General features: G+C 43.6%; 2 protein-coding genes across 6 annotated transcripts in view; both read left to right on the top strand.

The window, feature by feature from the left end:
• Positions 1–22,335, top strand: part of vav2 (vav 2 guanine nucleotide exchange factor) — a 259,771-nt gene that overhangs the window by 41,219 nt on the left and 196,217 nt on the right. The window lies entirely within an intron of this gene.
• Positions 1,755–2,651, top strand: LOC311037392 (small ribosomal subunit protein uS2-like; the record flags this gene model as incomplete). The annotated part of the gene is made up of 1 exon (XM_084046530.1): positions 1,755–2,651. The coding sequence occupies one exon, from the start codon at positions 1,755–1,757 to the stop codon at positions 2,649–2,651; it is 897 nt and encodes a 298-aa protein (XP_083902656.1).

The raw sequence follows: 22,335 nt of genomic DNA, 5'->3' as shown, positions 1-22,335 counted from the left end.
GACCCAACATTTCCCCCATGAGCAAGCACTTGGTGACGGGGGCAGGGAAAACACCCCTTTAATAGGAAGAAACCTCGAGCAGAACCAGGGTCCGAGGTGGGTGGCCATCCGTCTTGCCTGTTTGGGTTGAGAGAAGGTGGGGGGGGGGGCGACAAAATGCACAGCAACAAGAATAATAAAAAACAATATCAATAACTATAATAACAGTCCGACCGCAGGCATACTCCATGAAAAACCTCGATCCACACAGCCTCGATCACAATCCAAGGAAGCCTGTGAGCGAAAGCAGGAAAAACTCTGGAGAAGTCCCTATCAAGTTAATAATGTGCATTGATGAGACATGAATGCATGCAGATGGAGAGTTAGAGGAGAGGAGCTTGGTGAGTCATTGGAAGTCCCCCAGCAGCCTATGGCAGCATAGCTATTCCCCGAAGCCCATTCTACAAAACCCCCATCCCAAAATATTTTGTTCCAGGGACCCCCAGAAGCAAAGATTTGAGTGAATCTCATTAAAAGAATATATATTCAAAGATTTGCACACATTTTCACGATTTTTCAAAAATAGCAGATCTACAAGCTCGTAGCGCGGCACTCGGTGCCGCGCTACGAGCTTGTGTATCTGCTATTTTTGAATAGCCAAAGTGTAAAATAATGCTTTTTTTTTTGGCTCAAATAAAAAAATGACACAGATGCGTTCCAGGTCTTAAAGGGTTAACACAGCAAGTTAACCTGTTGCAGTTTGCGCCAGCAATTCAGTAATAACCGTCTGCAAAACAGTAGTGGATAAACAAACGCATACAGTAGCTTACACCTAGTATCAGTGGAGTCAGTCAGTGGAGCTCATGTTCTGCCAGGCCGGGGTGACCTACCTCAAACACACAGCCACAATGCAGTCATTGTCTACTTGATCAAAGTACCATGACAGTTCTGACTAGGATCATCTAGTTGACCGGACTAACTGACTATGCATCCATTCAATTATAACGTATATCACATCGTCAACACCGGTCTCAAGGCCATTCGTTTTATTTAGAAATTTAACCGGAGGATAAGCCCCTGGAGATGCAGCATCTCGTTTTCGACGGAGTCCTCAAACCCCCTCCACTCGAGTGGACTTCCAGGAGGCGAAGTAGGTCTGGTCTGCTGCTGCAGATCACGCATATTTCCCTGGCCCGCTTAAAGGAGTACTTTACCCCCCTAAAAACCTTTCTTTATATTCTATTCAGCGAAAAAGCAGTGTTTTATGATGATAGAAAAAAAGGAATTTTCGGGTGAAGTACTCCTTTAAGGTCCTTTAAGATTACTGAATCCAAACTGTTTTTTATTTCAGTGGAAAAGAGAACAGCAGAGAGAGAGATCATGTAGGTCACACACAGAACCCCTGGCAGTGATTAGCTTTCCGTTAGCATTAGCTGTTCTGGCTGGAAAGTGTCATCGAAATTCAGTGGATCCAGTGCTATTAAGAGTGCTAAGTGCTCTGACAACGGGTATTGCATAATCAGAGGGGCGTGCGTTGCGTTCCCAGCGGGCATCGCCCTAGTACAATCACACATTCAGGACATCTGGATGAACCGCAAGGGCGCCTGTGCAAATGGGCATTGTTAGGCAATGCTGACAATGGCGTGTGTTACGTGTGACAACAGACCAGAGCTCTGGTCAGCCTATATAAGGTATTGTGAAAGGCATAGGCCTGCTTTTGACTGCTTTTGACCGTGTTGTCGGATCTTGATACCGTGCTCAACAACTTAGTCACCATGTCCGGAGGTCTGGACGTCCTTCAGTTGAAGCAGGACGACGTGCGCAAGTTCCTGTCCGCCTCCACCCACCTGGGAGAACACAGCGTGGACTTCCAGATGGAGCGCTACGTCTACAAGAGAAAGCCCGACGGCGCGCACATCATCAACCTGGGGAAGACCTGGGAGAAGCTGCTGCTGGCCGCCCGGGCCGTCGTGGCCATCGAGAACCCGGCGGACGTCTGCGTCATATCGTCGAGGAGCACCGGGCAGCGGGCCGTGTTGAAGTTCGCCTCGGCCACCGGCGCCACCACCGTCAAGGGCGGCTTCACCAACGGCACCTTCACCAACCACCAGGCGTGCTCGGACTTCACGGAGCCCCGCCTGCTGATCGTGACGGACCCGCGCGACGACGGTCACACGCTGACCGAAGCCTCCTACGTCAACGTCCCCACCATCGCCCTGTGCAACACCGACTCCCCGCTCCGCTACGTGGACATCGCCATCCCCTGCAACAACAAGAGCCACCACTCGGTGGGGCTGATGTGGTGGATGTTGGCCCGCGAGGTGCTCAGGTTAAAGGGTACCATCTCCAGGGAGCACCCCTGGGCCGTCATGCCCGACCTCTACTTCTACAGGGACCCCGAGGAGATCGAGAAGGAGGAGCAGGCCGAGGCCGAGAAGGCCTCGGTCGTCGTCAAGGAGGAATTCCGCGGGGGGGAGTGGTCCTCCGCCCCCCCGGCCGTCGAGTTCCATCAGCCCGAGGTGACCGACTGGTCCGAGGGGGGTGGTGCGGCTAGTCCGTCGTCTGTGCCCGGCGTCCAGCAGTTCCCCGGCGCTGCCGACGCTCCCGCCAAGCTGCCTACGGGCGAGGTGTTCTCCGAGGACTGGAGTGCCCAGCCCGCTGCGGAGGACTAGTCCTGCTCCGCTGCTCCCCACCGCCTAAGCCGTCTGATTGGGGCAGTGCCACGGCCAGTGTTGCCAGATTCTGTGTGAGAAACGAGCAACCAGGTCTAGGAAAACCAGCCCAAAAGAAGCGGCTATGGGCCACATGAGCACTTTAAAGGTTTCATGACATTCAGTTTTACCACACATTAAAAGTCTTTGTCATGGTCCTTCAAACGTGTATAGAAAGTTTTAACAAAAAATTCCACTCCATTGATCCATGGCAGGTGTTTTTCTCTCACATTTCTAAAGCCTTTTCAACTGCAAAGAAAAAATAAATCTTTGCCTGCGGGTGTCGCTGTTGAGGGATTTTGCCTGTCAATCATCGCCTCTGCTCCGCCCCCCCAAAGGAAAGGATAGGGGAGGGGAGGGGCGAGGAGGAGAGTGGGCGGGATTAATCGACAGTGACCTCACTGTCGAAGGGCCAAGCTCAGATTACTTTTCAGCCTAATTATTTTTTTTTGGTGTAATTGAGCTCATAAAACCCCCAAAAAAACATAAAAAAAAAAAAAGTGAAAATGAATGTCATAGAACCTTTAACATATACATCAGCTATTTGAAAATAGCAGATCTACAAGCTCACAACGCGTCGCGATGCGACGCGTTGTGAGCTTGTGGATCGGCTATTTTCAAATGAAATCTTGCAGGGAAATTATAATAAGCAGATCTGGCAACCCTGTGTGCCACTGCTAGAAGAACAAGAGTGCAACGAAACAGGATGGGGTTCTAATAATGGCGTTGGGTTCATGTGGATCTCGGACTTCGTGTGGCCGGTCTACGGCTCATCTATGACGTACGACTACTCCACATTTGAGCATGGTTTCAGCACGTGGCGTCGAGATAATCCGTTCCATAGTTACGGGCACTTGAATGTGGCTTGTTTTCGCCAAAAAGCAACAGAAGGCAGAGAAGGATGGATACTAAACGACAACCAGCTTCATTTTGTTGTGATCAGGGGATTCCTGGTTGTACTCATCATCATCATCGTCATCATTCACAGGCTGCGGAAGAGTGCGCTCTATCGTAAACCACAAATAAACACCATGACGAGAATCTCGTCATTGGCAGTCAATGAGTTAAGGGAAATTAACCCTGCAAGGCCCAGATTCTTTTCAAGTTGTGATGATTCCTGGCTCTGTGGGGGGTATTTATATGCAAATATCCTGGCCAATGGCATTGTAAGACTAAACAATAGGACCCAATGAGGATTTAGAGGTGAAAAAAACAAAAAATAACAGAAAAGAAAAATGATTTAAACTCATTTCTTTATAAAACATACATGTGATCGTGCGATCACACTGGGCCTTGCAGGGTTAACAATGTTCAGGGAGGGGGGTGCCTGCATATCATGCAAAACAAACTTTAAGTCTTCCCAATAACGTGAAATAGCTATAATATCAATATAATATCTAATAAATCTAATATGATACAGTGGTGTTAGGTTTTCAATGAAGTGAGTCCCGGGACTCACTGGTGGTCATTTGAATGAGTCCCACTAATCTTAGATTAGATGTTGGCCTATTTTTTTTTTTAAAGATATGTTTGGGTCTTTTTCTGCCTTTATTGATAGGATAGTAGACTGACGGGGAAACGGGGAGAGAGCCGGCGACCCGCTGTCAGGCTGGATTATCAGCCTAGGTGCCCAGATGGTTACGCCAACTGTCCGGGCCGATTTTGACCTATTTGACAGTGCAGAAGCGTAATTGCCTTGATGCATATAACATTAATGAGCGTCAGCTGGACACAGACACACACACCTCTGCAGTGCTCTAAACTGAAAGTCTAATTTCTCTCCAAAAGCCCTTGAATATGATTGAATATGATTAAGTATTACTGTGATTTATGGTAAGCTCACATTTCATATCACACACACACACACACACACACCATACAGTAAGAAATCCTGTGAATTATTTAAAAAAACACACCCTGTGTGAAGAGAGTGGTGCCTTTGATGAGCCCCGTATTGACCCCTGTATTGATGTTGTCATCAATGTTTGTTTATTGGACAGACATACATACATACATACGGACACACGGACAAAGCCAGATATAGGAGTAGTTGGCACCACTCAAACAAAAGTGTGTGTGTGTAAAAAAATAATATGAGAGATCTTTTTATTATTCTCTATTGGCTGAGTAGCCAATTATCCTTTCCACTTTTTCTCCCAATTCAGTTGATTGTGGCTTTAACTTGGATTGAACGCTGCACTAAGAAAATACAAATAAATAAAAATAAAACTTTTTGAACAACGTTATGTAATTCAGCCAAACCTTTTGGGGGCTCTCGAAGCGTCCTGCGCTGCTGCTGTTGAACTAGGGCAGACGAAGTGAGGACAGAGCACGGTTTGTTTACAGGGCAGTTACAGGGAGGTCTTTCCTTTCCTTGGACTACAAAACCTTGTTAACAAACGGCCAGTGGAAGCGTCATAAATGATTTAATAACGTATTCATTTTCAGACGTACACATGCAGCTGGAATTGGAGAATCATACTGGGTCGAAAAAAATAGTTTTCATGACGCTCCAGCTCTGGGGAAACCCCCTCATGTAACTGCGGTCATTGGTAAATATAGAGAAAAGGTCCTGGGCTGGTATTTCAATTGAAATGATGTGGTGACACTGTTACAGTAGAACTGTAACCACTATTGTGCATTACTTCATGTCTCATAATGACGGCGAGTTTGAGTCTTTTCCTTTTTTTTCTCCCTCTACTTTTAGAGTTGTATTTCTACACCCTTTTCTCCAATTTAGTCGTTGTGCCAGTTAACCCTCCCTACACCCCTGTGCCACCAGAGCATTCGATTCATACTTGTTTGTGGTGTCGCGTGCTGAACAATAACCCATTAAGATCTGTGTCACTTTTTGATTTGAGCTAAAAAGCATTATTTTACACTTTGGGCTATTCAAAAATAGCAGATATACAAGCTCATAGCGCGGCACCGAGTGCCGCGCTATGAGCTTGTAGATCTGCTATTTATGAAAAATCGTGAAAATGTGTGCAAATCTTTGAATATATATATATTTTTAAAGCTAACATTTTTAACTCAAATCGTTGCTTCTGGGGGTCCCTGGAACAACATATTTTGAGATGCGGGGTCCGCGGCCAAATACATGATACAGAACCACTGATATAGAAACCATACGTTTTTCAGAATACTGTTGGGATTTAGGAGACTTCGGCTTCAGGCTTCAGGTCTTAATGGGTTAAATGATCTACAAAGTCACAATGCGTCACATCTGCTATCATTTTGGCACGCAACACCAGCGCGCAACTAAACATAAACCGAGCATTATACGTGTCATTTTGCATTGATTCGAAGCTACGTCGCTGGAAACGGCGGGCCTTCGCACGATTATCGTGAAATATTCCCACTGGTGGCAACGCGTCCCGTCTGAATTCAACATTCTGGAGTAGACGGAAGACACTGAGTGGATTAGATGAGGGTTTTTGTGCGAGATATGATGAGATCAGGGAGTTCACGTTTGGCAATTGTGGTTGTTTAAATTGAGGTTAGCACATACACACAGTCACGCCTAGAGGAGAAGCCTGCTCTCTAGCTCCCACAACTATCACCGTGACAACAACGCCCACAGTGTTTACAATTAGCATTCAGTCCATCACTGATTAGTGACCGAGTGTGTAGTGGACCGCAGAGACACGCTCTCTCTCTCACACACGCACGCACGCACGCACACACACACACACACACACACACACACACACACACACACACACACACACACACACACACACACACACACACACACACACACACACACACACACACACACACACACACACACACACACACACACACACACACACACACACACACACACACACAGCGGAGGGTGGGGGGGGGCGGGGCATACACACCAGGCAGGCACACACACACACACACACACACACACATGCAAGCATTGGATTACCGGGTTGATTTATCCTCTTCCATGGCATTTTGTGAAGGGTGCCATATATTCACGATAAAGCAGGTTTGTGTAGTCTATAAACTAAATCAGGCAGAAACTATGTGAGGCTGGCTTCGTATTTTGTGCCACAATGGACTTTATTAAAGCATTTGCTCTGGTTTATTGCTTTGCCAGTCCTCCCTCCCTCTCTCTCTCTCTCTCTCTCTCGCTCGCTCGCTCGCTCGCTCGCTCGCTCGCTCTCTCTCTCTCTCTCTCTCTCTCTCTCTCTCTCTCTCTCTCTCTCTCTCTCTCTCTCTCTCTCTCTCTCTCTCTCTCTCTCTCTCTCTCTCTCTCTCTCTCTCTCTCTCTCTCTCTCTCTCTCTCTCTCTCTCTCTCTCTCTCACAAAAACACATGTACACATGTGCAAAGTAAACACACACAAACAGGCTCACGTAAACACACACACACACACACACACACACACACACACACACACACACACACACACACGCACACACAGAGAGAGACAAACAAACACAGACATACAGGTACACACACGCACGCACACATTGCAGGATATAACAGATTATATTTACATAGTTTTTGGATAAGAGGGGGGGGGGGTAGCACCATTAGAGAGATGGATAGTCAGGAAGTGAGCGGAGCCTTTATCACAAAGCGAAAGCCGTTTGTGAAAAACGAGCCGTGTCTGTCTGTCCCCGAAGCCCACCCCCACCCCCCCACCCCACCCCCCCCCACACACACACACACACACGCACTCTCTCTCTCTCTATCGCTCTCTCTCTCTCGTGCTCGCTCTATCGCTCTCTTCTTGTCCGTTTGGACACTTTGCATAAGCTTGTTCCTGGGTGTGGCATGCAGAGCGCCGTCTCTTGTCACGCCTGTGTGCGCTCTGCTCTCAGGCTGTTTCCTCTCTCTCTGGCAGATGGGGAAAAAAAGCTGTTCTGTTTATCACGCTAAACCTTCACCACCACCACCTCCACCGTACCCCCAGAGACTTCATCATCCTCGTATCTCTACCGCCTCATATGGGGGGGGGGGGGGTTCGCCAGGCCTTTGATTGCGGCTGGCTGCCAGCCTCGTCGCCATCCTTTAACCCTTTCAATCCGGGAACGCATACCGTGTCATTTTTTAGATTTCTTTGGGCTATTCAAAAATAGCAGATCTACAAGCTCATAGCGCGGCACCGAGTGCCGCGCTATGAGCTTGTAGATCTGCTATTTTTGAGGGCACGGATCGTGAAAATGTGTGTAAATCATATATATTAATATACACTTTTAACTCAAATCTTTGCTTCTGGGGGGTCCCTGGAACAAAAATATTTTGAGATTGTGAGGGTCTGTGGCTAAATACATATAATTTTGGGGGTCCTTGACATGACAAAGTTTGAGAACCACTGATATATGTAGCAACATATGTTTTACTGATCTGGAAGACATTTGTAGAACCCCCAGAAGCAAAGATTTTGAGTTACAAATGTTCGCTTTAAAAAATATAGTGTATATATTCAAAGACTTGCCCACGATTTCCCCCCCCAAAAAAACAATAGCAAATCTACAAGAGCTACGAGCTTATAGATCTGCTATTTTTGAATAGCCAAGTATAAAATAATGGTTAAATTGAGTTCCCGGGTTTTAATGGGTTAACATCTCCTGTGTATGTGTGTGTGGACATATATTTATATTCTTACTGCGTATATCTACGAGCGCGTTTGCCCACCTTTTGTGTGTGTGTGTGTGTGTGTGTGTGTGTGTGTGTGTGTGTGTGTGTGTGTGTGTGTGTGTGTGTGTGTGTGTGTGTGTGTGTGTGTGTGTGTGTGTGTGTGTGTGTGTGTGTGTGTGTGAGGTTATCACTCCAGTCCTTATCTGCTCATTTGCATTATCTGGGCACAGCAGCTGTATTGTGCGGTGACTGACTGGTATAAGTGAGATGTAAGTGTTATTATTCCACATGGTTGGTTAAGGTGAGGGCCAGGAGGGGAAGGACATGGAAAACCCACACACTATTGTCATGGATCAGAGATCAGTGATTGGCTATACCCCGTTGACGGAGGGAAAACGGGGGCAACAGGAAGAATGCCAGGCACAAAAGCATTCACATCGCCCTTAGGCTTTGATGGCTGAATAGGCTCTATGCACAGCAGCCATTTTGGAGAAAGATTGGGCCTCTTCTTACTTCCTTCACAGGTGTTACCAATGATACTAATTAAGGCTCTATTCCATTCTGGTCAAACAGAGTCAGGGTGCTGATATTATGCATGTTGGCTCACTAGGAACACTAGTGGGTCTCAAAGTGTGGCCTAGGGACCCTCATGGTTCCTTGAGAGGGTGTAACTCTGAGAGTGTACAAATGGAACCAAATGGACCCTCCCGGGTCCATTTGGTTCCATTTGTACACTCTCAGAGTTATGGGGGTCCTTGAAATTAAAAAGTTTGAGAACCACTGTGCTACACTAAATGGAACAGAGCCTTCATTAGTGTCATTGGTAACACCTGTGAAGGAAGCGAGGAAGGGGCCCAATTTCTGTCCAATATGGCTGCTGTGCATAGAGCCTATTGTGAAATGTATGCGTTCATTTTATACTTCGGACCATTCATTTTTTATCTAAACCCCATTCACATGGGAAGAGGCTGGATAAAACTGTTATTGTATTGCATTTCTCTTGTGCCTACAGTACAGTATTGTACACTGTGTTCACCAGCCACAAAAACACCTTCCTTAAAGGAGTAGTTCACCCAAATCAATTACACACCCCAGGACGCATTGAATCCATGGAGACTTTTTTTCGTTTTTTTCTTTTACGATGTGGGACAGTTTTTATGGGTTGTTTGTTAGTGATGTGAGTAAATATCCATTTTTTTAAATGCCCCCCCCCCCCCCCCCACACACACACACCAAAAAAGATTATATTAAAAAAAAATGTGAAATTAGCCAGCATTGTGAGCTTATATGTCTGATATGTTCACCGTTTTTGAAATGGGGCTTAACCCATTGATACCTGGAACGCATCTGTGTCACTTTAGGTGTCTTTGGCTATTCAAAAATAGCAGATATACAAGCTCATAGCGCGGCACCGAGTGCCGCGCTACGAGCTTGTAGATCTGCTATTTTTGAAAAATAGTGAAAATGTTTTTTTTATATTTTTTTCAGATTTTTTTTTTTTAGGATTTCGATTTTTTTAGACGCGGCCTCAGGTCTTAATGGGTTAAGTGGTTAAATCCATAATGTATGTTTTGCACGTTTAGGAGACACCACATTTCTCTTTTGGGTCTCCGGCTGAACAAGTTTGGGAACCCCTGCTGTACATGAAGGGGGGGAGAGAATTATTTATTCATCATCTTCCCAAAGTAGATTACCACAGCCCAGGGATTTGAACTGGCAGCCCAATCCTCTTAACCTCGACTTTACTCTTCCTCTCCTCAAATGAGAGCAAAATGACATGGTTGATCCTTATAGGCTTGAATGTGTTGCTGGTGTTGATCCACCAACCTGTCAATGTGTGTATTGATAAGTCTGGGAGAAGCTTCTGGCCTGGGGTGTCTCTGTATTGATCAACCTGTTGAATAGACACGGTCGCTGCTACTGCTGGCAGGGAAATTCGACAGAGTAGCTGGGAGGAGAGCGAGAGCAATCTATTTGTTCTGTAGCTTGGTATATTTACCCTCTATTCAGTCTGGGAACCCATCGTCAAATAAAAAGGAAAAACGGCGCCCCCAGCGTTTTTCACTTTTACATTTGACTCTGGGGGGAGTGATCTTTAAGACCTGAGGCGATTCTTTAAAAAAATCGAAATCCTAACAGTTTTTTGAAAAAAAATCTAAAAAAAATGTTTTCACAATTTTTCAAAAATAGCAGATCTACAAGCTCATAGCGCGGCACTCGGTGCCGCGCTATGAGCTTGTATATCTGCTATTTTTGAATAGCCAAAGAAATCTTAAGTGACACAGATGCGTTCCAGGTCTTAATGGATTAAGTAGACCTATGCTGACTGGAAACAGGGGTTTTGGACATGCCCTCAGCCCTCCGCGTCCGGTGGTGCGCCTATGTTTTCATTCCCACTAACAATATTTCTCCACGGAACACTAACACCATTTCTCCCAAAGAACATGGATCGTTTTGGTTATAAGCCCACTTGTTTCTACGATGAGAGAGCAAGTTAAAATGCTACTAAACTTTCTGTGGTTTTGTCGGCTCCGAGGACGCTATCGTTAAATGAGTTTGGGTTTGTTTCCAGTACGGGAAGCGAGCGCACAGATGTAAATCCCGCCCACTCCGTTTGATTGGGTAAAGCGCGGCCTGCTTCCTGATCTGAAGGCACGCCCACTTAGTAGGCTAACGCGCACACGTTCTGAAGTCTTGAGAGATAATACTCAAGAAAAAATACCCTCTATTTAGTCATGGATGAACAGAACTCTTCAGGTAGAGTCAAGTGTGTTATGTAAAATACATCACGTTATTCCCACCGAACAAAACAAATGTTGAAACATTTGAAAAAACAGCAGGCAGCCTTTTTAGTTTTGGTTCATGAAGAGGTTTTTTCTTTCTTTTTTCCTGGCTACGGCTTTAGACACATTTTTCATTTTTTAGCTAATTGAAATCAGAGCAGAGGCTCAATTGTCTGCAGGCCTGAGTCAAGCCCCCACGTTGTTGTTCTTCTTACATGGAAGTTTCAGCAAGATTAACGCGTTCAATCCCGGGAACGCATCTGTGGCATTTTAAGATTTATTTGGGCTATTAAAAAAATTGCAGATCTGCAAGCTCATAGCGCGGCACCGAGTGCCGCGCTACGAGCCTGTAGATCTGCTATTTTTGAAAAGTCGTGAAAATGTGTGCAAATCTTTGAATTCATATATATATATATATATATACATTTTTAACTCGAATCTTTCCTTCTGGGGGTCCCTGGAACAAAATATTTTCAGATGGGGGGTCTGTGGACAAATACATATCATGTTGGGGGTCCTTGACATGAAAAAGTTTGAGAACCACTGATATACGTAGTAACATATGTTTAAAAAAAAGAAAAACTGTTAGGATTTAGATGACATTCGTAGAATCACCAGGAGCAAAGATTTGAGTTACAAATGTTCGCTTGAAAAAAATGCATATATATTGAAAAGATTTGCACAAACGTTCGCGATTTTTCAAAAATAGCAGATCTACAAGCTCGTAGCGCGGCACTCGGTGCCGCGCTACGAGCTTGTAGATCTGCTATTTTTGAATAGCCAAAGAGAATCGACATAAAATGACACAGATGCGTTCCCGGTCTTAATGGGTGAACTCTCCCACTCCAGTCGCTCTCAGTCTCAGCTAAAGCAAAGCCATATTGTTAATGGGGACAGCTGAGGCTGCTCTGCATATCTCCTCACGTCCTTGGCCTAGGACTGTCATCTCTGCTTACGTCCCCGTTTGAGGCCCACGCGGGACGATGGTCTCATCCTATCGGTTACGCGCGAGTCCACCGTGGACCACTTGTCACGTGGAGCTGTTGTGTTCCTGTGTGTCGGAGCCTTTCTGTCTCACTTTCTCTCTCTCTCTCTCTCTCTCTCTCTCCTGTTTACTCTCTCTCTCTCCTGTTTACTCTCGCTCTCTCCCAGTGGTGTAAAGTAACGAAGTACATTTACTCAAGTACTGTACTTATTACCTTACTGGAGTATTTCCAATTGTCTATACTTTTACTACTTTTACTTCTACTCAAATATTGTACCTTTACTCCACTACAATTATTTGAAAACTTTAGGTACTAGTTACTTTGCAGATATAAGTTATTACATTATAAAACATACATAAACACGTTAGCCCTATTTCATACATAGGCTATTTGAAAATAGCTGATCTACAAGCTCACAACGCGTCACATCGCGACGCGTTGTGAGCTTGTAGATCTGACATTTTCAAACATTTTAGCACTTTCACCTTTGGTACTTTAAGTACATTTTGATACCAATACGTTTTTACTTAATGTTTTTAATTCCGGACTTTTACTTGTAACAGAGTACTAATACATTGCAGTATTGATACTTTTACTTAAGTAAAACATTTGAGTACTTTTTCCACCCCTGCTCTCTCCCTACTCTTCCAACAAAGGCTCAGTGGACTAGAAAGAAAAGTGGTTGTGCTGACTTGACGATAAGTATTGAATTATCCTATATGTGATGCATGCTAAATTATTTTTTACCTATCCAAGTGTCCTTGTAACGGTACAGAAACTATTGAAGTGACTAGAAAAAAGGTGGCGTTCGGGCGTTTGGCCAAATTGGCCCCTTCCTACGTGAAAGCCTCCCCGTGTTTGAATGAGTGACATTAGACGGAGCAGGTCGCTCTAAACAATGTTGTCAGCTATTCCCTCCTCATCTCCCACAAGACTTTAACACTGCTGCTTGTCTGTCCCCTGGAGAAGTTTTCTTTTTTTAACCTATCATAGGTACTTATCGTTGTGTTGCTGCCCAGTGGTGGAAAAAGTACTGACATTTTTACTTAAGTAAAAGTATCAATACCGCTATACTCTGTTACAAGTAAAAGTCCGGAATTCAAAATTGACTTGAGTAAAAGTACAAAAGTATTGGTATGAAATTGTACTTAAAGTACCAAAAGTAGAGAGTACTCATTGTGCAGAATGTCCCATTTCACAAGTTTTCAAATGTGTAAAATGTATAAAAATCTCGCAACGCATTGTGAGCTTGTAGATCGGCTATTTTCAAATGACCAAAATGTATATAGTGAGTAATGTATGTTTTGTAATAATAATCAAAATCTACAAATTAACTAGCAACTAAAGTTTTCAAAGAATTGTAATGGAGTAAAAGTACAATATTTGCCTCTGAGATGTAGTGGAGTAGAAGTAAAAGTACTGAAAATTGGAAATACTCCACATTTTACTTAAGTACAGTACTTTAGTAAATGCATTTAGTTACTTTACACCACTGTTGCTGCCCATGAGTGAACACAACCTGAGGCAGTACCGTATATAGCTTGATAGAACGGGGCGCCACTTCTCCACTGAACTCAATGGACGCCCTGTTCTATTCAGTCACCCTATTGCTTTGAATGGTGTCGTCAAGCTCGATTGAGGGAAACGGGAATTATCGTTCTCTTCACTAAACAAGTATGACCAAAGTCATAATAAAGCCGCATGTTGCAGGCTTTTTGGCCCCAATCTTTTCATAGACCTGATTACTTGTTTTTTGGATTGCTTGTTTCTCTCGCCAAACCTGGCAACATTTAGCGTCGCAAATTAACGCTCTAATGTTTTTTATATAAGTAGTGGCAACATTTTGTGACACCACACGGGTCTTCCCAACAATAGCTAAGATTGAAGTCAGTGTGAACATGGGCAAATAATAACTTAATAGCCAAACTAGGTCTAATGAAGCACGCTAGTATTTAGGCTAACCATCCTGGGCTGAAGCTGTCTCCCGCTCTCTGCTGTGTAACTCCGTGCGTTGCCTTGTTGTGGTTTCTGTTCGTCCATGCTGGCCCCTAATATGGTGTGCTTCCGGGTGGTTCAACCTAACTTAACAATGAGGATCGTTCTGATTGGATCCCTTCCCAACTAGTCCCTCAAAAAGAGTAATTCTGATTGGATCTCTTCTCCATTCGTCCCGCCCTAACATTTTCGTCTCGTCTAATTCGTTGACTAACGTGTCCATTACATTTTCGTCTCCCCATTGGCTTAAAAGGGGAGCTTAAACGGGGGGAAGTGTGATGGACAGCCAGGACAGCCAATGAGACTTAGGTGTCGACACTTTTGACTCAGGTGTCGTGACTTTTCACTCGGGTGGCGGACTACGACTGGTGCTGTATACAGAGCCGCTCGCTAGCGCATGCGGCTAAAAAGGTTTAGCTGTCTTCATAGCTGTCCGACATGACATTGTGCGTGCTTGGTCTGACACTCAATGCGCTTGTGATGTTGTTTCATTCCCGCAATCTGTCAACAACATACCATACTCCTCCTCCCTCTGTACATGATGTCCCTCATTGCTGTTGCACGCCGGCATGACGGTCAGAACATTAGTAACGGCCTACTGTAGCATCTTGTCTCTGTCATTACACATGATAAATATATTACGCTACAACAAACACAACCAGATGGCAATGAATGAATGGAGACGGCACACACTCTGTCCACTGTCTGTCAATGGAGACACATGATTTGAAAGCGTGTCGGATGTTTGTGAAAGTGAACAGCCAGTGGTGTAAAGTAACTGAGTACATTTACTCAAATACAGTACTGTACTTAAAGTAAAACAAAATTACTTCTACTCCACTACATCTCAGAGGCAAATATTGTACTTTTGCTCCACTACAATTATTTGAAAACTTTAGTTACTTTGCAGATATAAATGATTACATTATAAAACGTACATTAACCACTTTAGCCCTATTTTATACCTAGGCTATTTGAAAATAGCTGATCTACAAGCTCGTTCGTGACACGTGCCGTTTCCATTTGAGGAAATAGGCCCCTCCCACTAAAGAAACAGGCCCCTCCCACAGATGTAGCTGGCCAATGACATCGTCATGTCACTCCTGAGATCACACTTGTGTTTCATTTTGAGAGAACTGATCCCCCAAAAATCATGTTTTTGCATCAAGCGGTTACATTTTGCTTTTGGGGATTCGTTGAGTAAACCACCCTCGACATGTGATTCAAATTTGGGATTGACCGGACGTTTCGTTTGTGATTTTTGGCGTTTTTTGGTAAAACGGGCCCCTCCCACTAACTTTGCAAGCCGATTGTGAGAATGAAAGGGTCAAGAGGGGATGGGGTGCTTAACCATTTAAAACGCCATTTTATACTTTGTTGTACAATAGTGTACCGCGTGCCGCGCTATGAGCTTGTAGATCTGCTAACATTTGTAAAACATTTTGTTCCAGGGACCCCCAGAAGCAACGAGTTGAGTTACAAATGTTCGCTTTAAAAATATATATATTCAAAGATTTGCACACATTTTCACAATTTTTCAAAAATAGCAGATCTACAAGCTCGTAGCGCGGCACTCGGTGCCGCGCTATGAGCTTGTATATCTGCTATTTTTGAATAGCCCAAAGTGTAAAATAATGCTTTTTAGCTCAAATCTAAAAATGACACATTTCCAGGTCTTAATGGGTTAATAGCCAAAGAAATCTAAAATGACAGAAGGGTCCCCAGATTGAAAGGGTTAAATATTCTGAACATTTCTTTTTTTATTGTTTGGGAAATGTTCAGCATTTGCCTATAATAACGACATGCCTGAGAAAGGGACGCCGTGTTCAAATGGGTTAATGATGAAGTTTGTGCTGTACGACATGCACGCAGGGGAACCGTTACTGTACATCTCTGCACTTAACCCATTGAGACCTGAAGCCGATTCTACATGTCTCCTAAATCTCAACAGTATTCTGAAAAACGTATGTTTCTATATCAGTGGTGCTCAATCTTTTTCATGTCAAGGACCCCCACAATTATATGTATTTGGCCGCGGACCCCCATCAAAATATGTTGTTCCAGGGACCCCCCAGAAGCAAAGATTTGAGTTAAAAATGTTGCACACATTTTCACGATTTTTCAAAAATAGCAGATCTACAAGCTCGTAGCGCGGCACTCGGTGCCGCGCTATGAACTTGTATATCTGCTATTTTTGAATAGCTCAAAGTGTAAAATAATGCTTTTTTAGCTCAAATCTAAAATGACACAGTTCCAGGTCTGAATGGGTTAAACTGCAGAGCTATATTTGAGTCACTGGCCTTAGCATACAGTATGAGACACAGCTCTCAGGGCTTGGGGGGGAAAAGAAAGACATTAAGGCGTATGATCATTAAATTATTAGATCCGTGGCCTTAACTTTTGGAAAGTCATTGGAGCCGACGTGCACTTTCTTTGGAACACTTTTGAATGTTTCATTATAGCACATCTGAGGAGAGGTTGCAGATGTAGGTCAAAAGTAGGTGGCACGTTTGGACATCAACCCATTGAGACCTGAAGCCGATTCTATACGTTTCCTAAATCTCAACAGTTTTCTGAAAAACGCATGTTTCTATATCGGTGGTGCTCAATCTTTCTCATGTCAAGGACCCCCAAAATTATATGTATTTGGCCGCGGACCCCCATCAAAATATGTTGTTCCAGGGACCCCCCAGAAGCAAAGATTTGAGTTAAAAACGGTTCGCTTTAAAAAAAATATATATTCAAAGATTTGACACATTTTCACAATTTTTCAAAAATAGCAGATCTACAAGCTCGTAGCGCGGCACTCGGTGCCGCGCTACGAGCTTGTAGATCTGCTATTTTTGAATAGCCCAAAGTGTAAAATAATGCTTTTTAGCTCAAATCTAAAAATGACACAGTTCCAGGTCTTTAATGTGTTAAATTGACAGTTTCACAGACCAGACCAAAAGAAAGAGAACATTTTAAAAGCTATGGCTGACTGACCACTCCCTAGGAGTGAATCACCCTCTCCTGTGGTTACAAAAATTCAATGAACTGTCACACAAGTAACAATAACTTGGATGCCTTTTTTATTTTATTTATTTTTTTAACATCTGTAATGAAAAAGTCAAAAGATTCAACATTGGAGTGATTGATAACAGATGCTGATGTATTGGCCCATTACAAAAGGCGACACGGCTTTTGCAGTCAGGGGCTCCCAGACTTGGAACGACCTGGCAGGCTATCAAAATTCACCATCTCCTTTTAAAGTTCTTCTTAATAAGCAATTAAACCCTATTTAATATACTTAGTTGACCGGGGGTCCTCCAGGGCTCTATACCAGGTACGACCCCCCCCCCCCCCCCCCCCCCCCCCTACTTCGTCAAATAGCAGATCTACAAGCTCACAACGCATCATAACATGATCCATTGTGGGCTTGTAGATCTGCAGTTTTTTGCTGAATGTTCAACCAGGGTTCATGAGGTTACCACACCCATTTATACATGTCTAACCCTTTTAACAGCTTTATTATTATGTCAGAACCGTTCGCTGTGTGGGGTGAGTGGTACAGTAATAAAGGCCTACGACACCATAAGCATCAATTGCGTCAAAGACTTGTAATGGCCAACCCAGTAACATGCTGTGCTTTCAAGTGTATGAATAGCTGATATGCATTGCTAGCAGACAATACCGCGCATGGCCAATCGTGCTACTTCCCCGGTTATGTAGTATACTTAGACTCAGCTGAACTGTGTATTGTTCTCTGGTTGTGGGAGTTTGCTGGAGGTTAAGCAGTGTTGCAGTAAATCCGTTCCACTCTTTCCTCGCAGCTACTGCCCACATATATATCTGGCCGGTGCCAAGCGCTAACAAACACACTCGAGCCGAGCTATCAGCCCTAGTTATCAGCCCCGTCACACTGTATGGGGAAGATAAATCTAGGCAATTAAAATTTAAATTGCCGTGTGCACTGCCGTGACTCCCCCCTTTTTTCCCCCTGTCTCTCTCCATCTCTTTTCTTCCACTATACCCAGCTGGACTGACTCTGTTCACGTCAGAAGCAGCAGGAAAGACCTGCCCCATGCATGTGTATACTAACTGTATATCACCAGGGATGGATGGTCAAACAGAGCACCTTTATACTTTATAGAGAGGCTAGAGCCTGCTTTCTAGTGTAATGGGACGTCCACGTCAAGCACTATAACCATAACACATAGCTTTATAAATTGTTCTAAATCAAAGTGAAAGTCCACACCACAACCATAACGACAGGCAGAGAGTGGTGAGTAATATAGTTATAGTGCATTGCGTGGACAGGCGCATTACTGCAGAAGCTTGTTTCTGCTCTTTCTTCTTCTTAACACATGGGGTGCCAGGTTTTTTTTTTAAACAGAGTACACTGAGTGCCAGGATTTTAAACCATTTTTTAGGAGCCGAGATACATGCTTTTGAAGTCTTAAGTTAACCAGGAAGTGGATTGGCAGGGTCCCCACGGTCATGAAATTCCTGGAAATATTTTGAAATAAAAAATAAAAAAATCCAGTACTGGAAAAGGTTTGAAATTGATCAAACATCATCAAAGGTCCTGGAATTTATCAAGGGTCCTGGAAAATATTTGGCTATGCATTGTTTTTGGCTATTGATTTTGTTAAAACAAAACATTTTCATAAACATGAATAATATTACACGAAATAATATGTAACATAAGTAGTTTTTCGCCGAACGGGCTGTGTGACGGCAGCCTAATGTATGTCTCAAACTTTATTTTTGCTACACTGCCTATCTTTGGGCATTCTACATGGGAGTAAGAGACACATTATTGCGCCGAATGATTGTTATATAGGCCTGGAAATTGGGCTAAATATTCTGGAAAAGTTTTGGAAAAGTTTTGGAAATTCATTGCTAAAAATGTGTGGGGACCCTGGATTGGAGTCTAAATCTTCGGAAAATTATATCTCCTGGTGCTGTGAAGGAAAAAAAAAAATTGAAAAAAAAAAAAAGAAAAAAAAATATTTTTTTTCAAAAATATACGGTTTTGGCACTCCATGGTTGTATTCCCCAAACCGTATATATACGGTTTTGGCACCCAATGTGTTAATATATGGTTGATGGTTGATGGCGTGACCAGAGAGGGTTGTCAGTTTGAATTCTTGGATGCCCTGGGTAAATCTAGGAGGAGCCATTGGACTGTATATAAACTGGGTGGGGCCCAGGTAATGAGGTGCACTATATCACTAATGCCAAAATTGCCCTAGAGCGGTGCTTTTCAAAGCGGGGGCTGGCAGGGGGGGTCGCAACCAGAGGCTAGATTGCTAGAACTATGTGGGGGTCCCTGGTGTGGGAAAGTTTGGGAACCTCTGCCCTAGAGCGAGGGTTCCCCAAACTTTTCAGGCCTCGACCCCCCAAAATAATCATATTTTATATATTTTTAGTATGCAATAGGTCTTAGACCTTACATCACATTATATTACATTTAACAGACATCCATCCAGAGCAATGCAATGAATTCAATTACTACTATTAGTAATAGTATTGCCACAGAACTATTGACTATATTTTCCTTGACACAAGGACATTTTGAAAAACAAATACGAGTAATGTTGACCAAAACGTTAGAGGTACTCGCTGTTGCAGCGTTTCACTCCGCTAAGAAGTTCAAAAAATGGTATCCGTTGTACTGCAATGCAGCCTTTAAAGCAATGCCTTTACATACACGTTAGTAAGTTTGGCACCGTGGCAACTCTTTTCGGCCACCAGAGATACTTCTTCCCTGCTTTCAATTAGCTTTCGATCCATTTCCCTTGAATCTCCTTCCTCTCTCGTAACATCATGAGAAACCAAACTCAACACAAGTCCATCGGGGAGAACGCAGCAAGACTTCACATCGATGCATCACGCTGCCATCGAATTGGTGTAATCCTGGGGTAAGATTCGGATCCCATCTCCTTTGGTAGCATTGGAAGACCCTAACCACCAACCATGGTCCTAAATTAACCATCTTTAACCTAAACGTACCCAAAAAGCCTTATTAGGATGTCAATATGATGACAAGATTATCTGACATAGATTATCCAGAGACATGCGCTCACCTGAACTGCACGCCTAGTAACTTGCTATCCATAGCTACATATTGCACAGGGAAACCAGGCCATTATCGCCTGTGAGCAGTGGTGGAAAAAGTACTAAATTTTTTTTACTTAAGTAAAAGTATCAATACTGCAATGTATACTGTAAGTACTCTGTTACAAGTTAAAAGTACAAAAGTATTGGCATGAAATGTACTTAAAGTACCAAAAGTTGAAAGTACTCATTATGCAGAATGTCCCATTTCACAAGTTTTCAAATGTCTACACATCTTTTGAAAATAGCTACAAGCTCATAACGCGGCACTCGTGCAATAGCAATATCTCCTCTTGTGTCATCACACTGGTATCATATCGTATAAAGATGGCATAATGACAGTGTGCATCTGGACGTTTGTGGACGTCAGATGGACTACTCTGGTTAAGCATAACAGCAGGAAGACATCTGTTTGCTGATGCAGGCGTTAAAGTAATAAGTGTCCCCATTTACAAGACTCTTCTCTCCCCGGGCGGCTAATGATAATCAGATGCATACTGTCCAGCCATCCATCACACTGCAGGGAATGGAGCCCTGTGTCTGTGTTTGGCCTTTCCTTATACAGAACCACATACACACACACACATCTGCATGTGAGAGCATATATGTCTACCACATATCTGTATATTATGCTTACACACACACACACACACACACACACACACACACACACACACACACACACACACACACACACACACACACACACACACACACACACACACACACACACACACACACACACACACACACACACACACACACACACACACACACACACACAGGGTTGGGCAATATTACAGTATATCGATATGAGGTTTTCAATGCTGTATTTACCTGACTGTTCTAGCTGTTCTATTATTTGCCTTAAATGTGCCACTTAAATATTATAATAGGCATTACTGATGATTATTTATCAAATATCTCACTGTGTAAATATTTCGTGAAAGCACCAGTAGTCATACTATTATCACAATATCGATATTGAGCTATTTGGTCAAAGATATTGTGATATTTGATTTTGTACTTTGCATGCAAGACATGCATACAGACATGTGTGTTTACCCACTCACACGCTTATGTAATACATACATACATCTGTGTGTGTGTGTGTGTGTGTGTGTGTGTGTGTGTGTGTGTGTGCGCGTGTGCGCGCGCGCGTGTTTTTTAATGTGCAAGTTAGTGTGTGTTTCACGGGTGTGGAAAAAGACAGTATAGGCGCATAATGACTGAATCGGGGCAACACATTTTGATGATGACATTCCTGCGTTAGTGCTGAGCAGAAGACGCCATCGGGGGCACCATAAAAGCGACATTCAGGGAAACAAGTTGCGACGCCGTGGGCCATAATCTTTTCTTTGGATTTATGCTGCTAACCTCATAAAAGCCATTCCACTGTCCTTTCTGTCCCTCTGCACATAAACCTCAGCCCACAATCAAATGAATAGTAATGATTATATCGCATTAAGACCTGGAACGCATCTGTGTCATTTTTTGATGTGAGCTAAAAAGCATTATTTTACACTTTGGCTATTCAAAAATAGCAGATCTACAAGCTTGTGTAGCGCGGCACTCATCTGCTATTTTTGAAAAATCTAGAAAATGTGTGCAAATCTTTGAATATATATATTTTTAAAGCGAACATTTGTAACTCCAATCTTTGCTTCTCGGGGGTTCCTGGAACAACATTTTGAAATGGGGTCTGCGGCCAAATACATATAATTTTGAGGGTCCTTGACATGAAAAAGTTTGAGCACCACTGATATAGAAACATACGTTTTTTCAGAAAACAGTTGGTATTTAGACAACATTTGTAGAATCGGCTTCAGGTCTTAGTGGGTTAACAAACAGTTGGGGACCCGGGGTGGTAAAGCGTGATTTATACTTCGTCGCGCATTGGTGTCGCCGGCCAAAAAAATGGCCGATATACAAGCTCACAACGCGGGCGAATCGCACGGCGCTGTGAGCTTGTAGAGCGGTCGTTTAAGGCAAGCGACACCATCATACGACGGAGTTATACATCGAGCACGCCGACGACAACAACTATACATCAACTTGCGCTTCAAAACACCATTAAGCAGCTTTTTTTCCCCCTTCTTTTTCGTCTCGGTAAGGAGCCTCATAAACCGCTCGTGAGAATCTAATTACAAATGTGGCCGATCCATCCGGGGATGGCGCGATAACAAGCTTCCTTCTT

Source organism: Gymnoscopelus microlampas, assembly GCF_963454915.1.
Source record: "Gymnoscopelus microlampas genome assembly, chromosome: 21".
Taxonomy (NCBI): Eukaryota; Metazoa; Chordata; class Actinopteri; order Myctophiformes; family Myctophidae; genus Gymnoscopelus; species Gymnoscopelus microlampas.
Note: the sequence above shows the minus strand (reverse complement) of the source record. Positions and strands in the feature narration are given on the sequence as shown.